The 7,363-nt window shown below is 31.6% G+C and overlaps 1 protein-coding gene across 1 annotated transcript; it reads left to right on the forward strand.

Moving 5' to 3' along the window:
- The first annotated feature begins 2,342 nt into the window (after nucleotides 1–2,342).
- Nucleotides 2,343–6,912, forward strand: LOC132920537 (Y-box-binding protein 1-like). Its single transcript, XM_060983000.1, has 8 exons — nucleotides 2,343–2,552; nucleotides 3,547–3,610; nucleotides 3,822–3,855; nucleotides 4,536–4,791; nucleotides 4,877–5,016; nucleotides 5,650–5,805; nucleotides 6,037–6,177; nucleotides 6,396–6,912. The coding sequence occupies exons 1-8, from the start codon at nucleotides 2,480–2,482 to the stop codon at nucleotides 6,441–6,443; spliced, it is 912 nt and encodes a 303-aa protein (XP_060838983.1). The 5' UTR covers nucleotides 2,343–2,479; the 3' UTR covers nucleotides 6,444–6,912.
- The last annotated feature ends 451 nt before the right edge of the window (nucleotides 6,913–7,363 follow it).

The following is a 7,363-nucleotide window of genomic DNA, read 5'->3' on the forward strand; positions in this document are numbered from 1 at the left end:
TAGTTATTAGATTGTATATATAGACATATAGTATACAATATATGCATATAGCTTACATTCATATAAGAATTTAGTTTTGGCTCATGAAAATCGAATATTTTTTTGTTTTTGTAAAAAATATATTCCTATTATTATTAGGTAGGTAGTATAACAATTATGGCATATAAAATCTTAAAATTAAATACTCTAATAAATAGAATCACAATGATTACCTATTTATGATTTGCTTTCTTAAATTTAGATATATTTTGGATGTAATAGGTAGATGTAAATACAATATAATAACGATGAATACCAAATACCAATCTAACAATATAGAATTTTCGTTAGTTTTTAAGCATTTATTGAATCTTGCTGTCTTTAGTTTTTTGTGCGTTTATTAAGTTTACATAAAAAATATGTCTATTATTAAAACATAAAATAATAGGAATAGTAGAAAAGAATCATAAAATTAATCATTTGTTTGGTTTTTGACGTTTCTTATATTATATTTATTTGATTATTTCAAATGAAACAAAACAGTAAATGATAGAAAAATAGATTCATTTTAATCCAGAAAAAATTGGATAATACACAGCTAGTGTATAAAATATATCTTTATAGAAATATAAGCTTTTAGACTTTTGGTTTTAATGTTCACCAATTCTCATATAACCATATAATAGGTAGGTACCTAGAGGAAAATCTTGGTCTCGGAATGCAATAATGTCTCGTTTTCATTAATAAAATTTCATATTTGCTGTTTAATGTTTATATATTTTAAATAAAAAATATTTTTTAAGTTGTGAGATTGTCACCAAGTGTAGATAATAAATAAATAAGCTGATGGATTGTATTTTTTTGTCATAAATTTGATTTAATTACATTAACGTGTGTACTGTGTTATTTAGGAAATATTTGTCAAATTTGATGTTATCATTGAATTCAAAATTAACACATCAATTACAATGGCGACTGTGTGACGAGGGTCTACTCAACACAATAACACATTGACATGATAACATCTATACCTACTATGCAGCAGAGCCACTATCCCTTTTTATTTTTTGGTGATATTGAATTGAGTCCATTTTTTATACTAAACATTGGCCATCCCGCCATGGCCCATAGTTATTTTATATATGTACATCGATATGCATTATTAATTTAGAATACATAATCCAGGTATAGGTACTTATTGAGTTTATGGTGCTTGAAAAAATATTCTACGAATTTCTTCATTTTCAAATGCAATGTTTAGGAAAAATTAATTCAACATATCAACGATATTAGTGGTATTACTAATAGTAAAATAAATTACGCTACCTAATAGCGATAATATAAAAAAACATAACATGAAATATACTTATTGTCAATTGATAAAGGCTAATGTCGGTCTCCGCTCAGACTGCTCAGTCTTTTTTCATGCACAAATGATAATATATCATTTAATTCAAATGTAATACATTCATCACAGTGACCCATTCGACACCTAGTGACATAGTTCACCAAAGCGGTACTCCACTTTTTTTTTTTTTTTTTTGTTTAGTATTAAGGATAAGTAGACTGCAATTATACCTACCTACGCTTAATCGAACGATTATGAGCTGTGAAAAAATTTAAATATGAAAATCATATATTTATAATCGTTTTTTACTCATCACAATGAAAATAATTGATCGCTAATGCCAAATAGGTAAAAGTAGCTACTTATGATTGAATTTTAATTTATGATCATATTAATTATAGTTAGGAGTGATGAATTATTACAATAATACTTAATAGACAATAGTAATAAGTGCACAACAAGTAGTGTGCAGCCGTGTTAGTATAGCATGGCTTGAATATTAAACAAATCAGATGACAGATACCTACTCAGCCACTCGGGCATACGATTTCGGATACATTTATAATATTATCATGTATTATGCATCATCGTAGGTTTGATCGTTCGAAACGCGGCTACATAATAAACAAACTCGTTTGTTCCATGATTCCGTTGAGCCGTCGCCGGCAGAGGAGGCCGACGACCATCTTGTTTAGGCTTTGAAAAAAAAAAAAACAATACTCGCGCCCGCGCCCTCTCGTCTATCGGCACCGTGGTCGCGGCACGAGATCACAAGGTACAACGGTGGCGGACACCCGTTGCGGCGCGGCCGTCGACAATCGCTATCGCCCTGCCCCGCGGCCGCACCACACACGCGCCTGTAACTCGCCGCGCGATAACGAGTATGACGTTACGCACAGTGACGTCACGCGACACGCGTTGGTCGCGCATCCGTCGACCGACCGTACCTGTGCCCGTTGCGCGTCGTGCGCAGTCGGCGGCGGCCGGCACCGTCGGCTCGGCGCGGCGGGCCAGCAGCCACCGCCGACCGCCATCCAGCCAGTGGAGTACAACGACAGAGAAGGTGAACATCAGGCAGGAGTTTGCGTTGGGGTAATTTTTTTCCATCTTTAAGATCATAGTTCGGGCCGCCGTCGTTTTAACAACTAATAAATGGCGGAACAAGTCGGCGAGAGGAGGACGGAACGGCCGCCGCAGAAGCCCGTGGCCCAAAAGCCGGTCATATGTGAGTAAGCCACCGCGCGCACGCTCTCCGCGGGGGGGTCAATCGTCCCACGCACAACGGTCGTCGTCGCCATTGACGATTAGGAGGCGACACGTACGATTCACGTGCTTTGTCCGAAGCGCGCGTTATGTCGCCGCGGCGGTTGTCGCGGGACGCGTTTTTTCGCCGGACGCGAAATCGTCGTTCTTAGCCCTCCCCCCCTCCTGCCGACGCGCGTCCCGGGATGATTGTTGTTTGTTTTTGTTTGTCTGCACGCCGCCCGCCGATCGCCGATATGACTGCACGCCGCGCGGTATACGCCGTAACGCGCGTCGCGTTCACATCCCCCGCGCTATCGGAAGCGTCTGAACTTTGAAGTGACGACTTCAATAAAGTTTTAAATCAATAGTAGTTTTACGTCCGGTGTTTGTTGTCGTTTCCGTCTAGTAATGTTATTATATCGTACACACGCCGCGCGTTGACATCGTGTCTCCGGACATGCGAACTTCCACCCACACCTCGATCCGGCCACTGCCGCCAATATCACCGGTGGTCGGGTTATTGATGGTGCTTGCCTCTATGATCGACAGATGAATGTTTTCATACCTATTACGAATGTACGCGGTCGTTGTTATATCTGTTACCTTTGTTGTCGTAATGTGTCGTAATTTTGATAATGACGATGTTGATGATGATGATGATAATAATAATAATAATAATAATAAAAAATAGCACCCGACAACATACCCTCATCTCGGGAACCGATAAATAATGACGCTCCGCGTATTTTTAGCCAGATCGCTCATTGTTATGACGGATAGTGGACGGGACTAAAAATTGTTCAGTCCACAAATAAATGCGCAGATAATATTCAATGCCCCCTCCCCCCTCATCAATTAATAACCTCCGACACTTAGGTCGTATTTACGACATATTTTGTACTTTTTTAACTGACAATCGCGCAATTCTTCGTTCTTATATTAAATTTGGGCATTTTTTATATTTTTTATTTTAGCTGTGAAAGTCACCGGCGTAGTTAAATGGTTCAATGTCAAAAGCGGTTATGGTTTTATTAACCGGTAAGTGTTAATTTAGATTGTTGATACTTAGATAAAATCAAAATCACAAGAACTTTGGTTATTCAATTTTTTATTGAAATTTTCATAATTGTTTATTTATCAAACTTTATAAACACTTATCCAAATTAAATTTATACATTAAAAACTTTAATGTATTTATATTTGTATGGTTAATGATACATTTAATAATTATTTGTGTTGTTATTTTTAGTAATGATACAAAAGAAGATATATTTGTACATCAGGTAATTACATAATTATGAATATTTATTATTATATTATTATTTATAAAACTAAAAATGTGCAAAAAATACAGTAAAGACACACTAAATTGTACAATTTACCTTCTACTAATTTATTATAATAAACATGTACTGTTTTATCAGTATTTAGTATATAAATATATTTACACAGTTGTATCTGAATGATTAAAAAAAAATAACTAGAATATACAATTTTCAAATCATCCAGATACCTTTTAATATACATAATTATTTTAACTATATAATATTTTATAACTTAATCTCAATCAGCACATTCATAAATATTTTATTTATATTTTGTTGCGAATGTTCAAATTATAATTTCATACACATTTAGAGTTCCTTAATATATACTACTTAAACCAACTCATCAATACCTATTTTTATTTAAATCCAAATTAGTGTTAATTACAAAAAGTACTCCGCAAATTATATTTAATTATTTTAATTAGTGATTACTGATTTCTTATAAAACCAAAAGAAATTGTATTAGATCAAAGTATTGATGAATGTTATTTTGATTTTAGTTATTTAGTAACTATGTGTTGCTATCAGGTTTAAGTTTTCTATTTTTTATATTGTCTTAACTATATGATATTAATAAAATTAGGTTTGAAGTATAATCATAAATATGTTTTCTCAAATATATACTTTAATTCTAGTCTGCTATAATCAAGAACAATCCGAAAAAAATTGTACGCAGTGTTGGTGACGGAGAAACCGTAGAATTTGACGTTGTTGAAGGTGAAAAGGGTCACGAAGCAGCAAATGTTACTGGTCCAGACGGTGAAGCTGTTAAGGGATCACCTTATGCAGCTGAAAGAAGGAGAAATAACTATCGCCAGTGGTTTTATGGACGCCGTCCTAATACCCGCCCAAGAAATGGCGGTCAACCTCCAAGAGATGGTAGTCCAAGTGGTATGTACCAATATTATTAATGTATATAATCATTTATTTTTAACTAATTCTTTCATTATATGATTTTTAAAATCATATTGTATAGGTGACAAGGAAGAAACTGAAAATGAAGTAGGAGAACAACCGAGACGTTACCGCCAGCCGCGTCAACAAAATTGGTATAATAGCTATCGTGGTAATCGAAGAGGTCCACCACCAAATAGAGGAGAAGGTGGCGATTACAATGTAAGAACTAGTTATAATATGATAATTAGTAAAATGCTTATTATTGCTATAAATAAATAAATATAGTATGATGTAAATTATTTAGGTCTTATGAATTATTGATTTATTAGTTCATTATTGAAGTATCTAGTTTCAATTTTTACAATCTTAAAATTATAAATTTAACATATATTGAATATTTATTAGGATATAATATAATATTCAGGGCAGCTTAGTTTTTTAGATTTGCTGACTTAGTGTGAGATGCATAGCTCTTATGAAAGGATTTTTGGAATTATATTTCTACATTATATGATGAAAAGTATATTCAAGTTATTTCATTGCTTATGTTATAATTTATTGAATTGCAAGATATAAGAATTTTTCAGCCTAATTAAAGAATTCAAAGTCTATTTAACTTGTTCAAAATTACAAAACCAAACACTTAAAAAACAGATACATTTATTTTTTTGATTTTGAAAATAATGACAATGCACAGAAAGGAGTTCAAACATTATTATTTTATTGCAGTTCTATTAACATGGCAATGTGAATAGGATTATTATGTGTAATTAAGAGTGATATATATTTATACCAAATTTAATATAGTGTCTGAAACTAAAAAACTACATTAATTATATGTTTTGATTTTAGGGTGGAGATAACTATGGATATGATAGTTCACCTCCTGGTAGAGGCAGAGGTCGTGGGATGGGTGCTCCCAGGCGTTTCTTTAGACGAGGCAGTGGATTTAGAGGGAGCCGTGGAACAGGAGGTCCACCTAGAAGACCATATCAAGATGAAAATCAGGTAAAATTATTTATCGAGATAAAAATCTATCCTTTACATGAAAATTATATTTTCAAATAAATTTAAAACTAATTAATGTATAAATTAAAATATTTTTTAAATCAAAAGGTTAAAAAAATTGATATTCATACATTTTAATGTATATTTATTTAACAAAACTGAAAGAAACTTAAATTGAATTGAAATTATATTATTGGTGCATTTTTAAATTAATTTAATATACTATATAAGGACAATGAATATAACCAAAGTGATGAAAATGGAGCAAATAGACCCCGTCCTCGCTATCGTCGCCGCAATAATCGTTCTAGAGCGAGAAGTGATGGTCCTCCAAGAGCCAACAGCCAAAGTGACAATGAATCCAAACAAAAAGTAATTTATACATAATTAATTAAAAAAAGTTAAATTTACTATATATTTAAATATTATAGAATGTTTGAGATCTATATTTTAATTAAGTGATGGGTAACTTAATTTGTATTCACATTATAAAGATAATAACATGTGAATTGAATAGATAGAAATAACTTTTTTGATACACTTGTGTTTATATTTCACAAATTTATGTATAGTTTTACTTTTGTTTTCAGAATTTTGGAGGCGAAGCATTGGAACTGGATGATAGTAGCCATGCTTAAACATCAGATTAAGTCGCAAACAGTATATTTATCATAGAATCTTGTTTTAATTTTCTCTTACGCATTTGTGTTTTTCATGTATCTAATCTCGGACGTTTTATTTGTTCCACTCGCCACGATTATGACTCTAACAAGTTCTACAATAATCAATTTGGTTTTTTTGATTGCCCTACATCTTTTGATATGTATTAACTCTTCTATTACAATCCAAACAAGACCTGGGTTGTCGGTTATCTTGCTTGATCTTAATCTGTAAATCGTACATCTTTAAAGTATTTTGCATGATAATTTTTCCTATTTACTTTTTTTTTTTTTTATAATTATCACAAAGAAAAGAAATAATTTTTTTTATGAAACATAAATGTGTTGAATACAATAAAAATATTGAATAATACTATATTTTAGACAAGCAATGTGTGCATGAGTAATTGGAGGAAAAACGAAATATATATTTGTATAATTTCGTATATATTAGAATTGTTTTATTACTATGTCAAACCTTATTTATTCTAAAAAACTAAGTTATGACACAAAAGAATGAGGTACATGTAATTTATTACCTTGAACTTGAAAAATTTTTTGTACTATAGTACACATATCAATTTATTAAATTATTTTCATACTAGTTACCACCAAACATTTGTAATGTTTGATGAATAATTTATTAGAAAAGGCAATATCTTAGATTTAGATTAAAATATATCTGTATATTTCATAAATATATATTTATAATTTATTATACTTTTTGTGAAATTAAGATTTAATTTTCATACTAGTTTAAAGTTTTTAATATTTTATACAAAAAGTTGTTTTAATATCCTGAATAATATACTAAGGTTGATAAACAGTACCTGTATTTTACTGTTTTAAAATGAAAAACGGGTAATACATGTTTTAGAGCAAATTTAATATTTTAGTAT

Source organism: Rhopalosiphum padi, chromosome 2 (assembly GCF_020882245.1).
Source record: "Rhopalosiphum padi isolate XX-2018 chromosome 2, ASM2088224v1, whole genome shotgun sequence".
Taxonomy (NCBI): Eukaryota; Metazoa; Arthropoda; class Insecta; order Hemiptera; family Aphididae; genus Rhopalosiphum; species Rhopalosiphum padi.

Excerpts from the sequence above, each read along its gene's own strand:
- LOC132920537 (XM_060983000.1), top strand. The coding sequence starts at position 2,480 with ATGGCGGAACAAGTCGGCGAGAGGAGGACGGAACGGCCGCCGCAGAAG. Across the intron at positions 4,792-4,876 it reads AAGAGATGGTAGTCCAAGTG|GTGACAAGGAAGAAACTGAA; the intron begins GTATGTACCAAT and ends CATATTGTATAG. Across the intron at positions 6,178-6,395 it reads ACAATGAATCCAAACAAAAA|AATTTTGGAGGCGAAGCATT; the intron begins GTAATTTATACA and ends TTTTGTTTTCAG.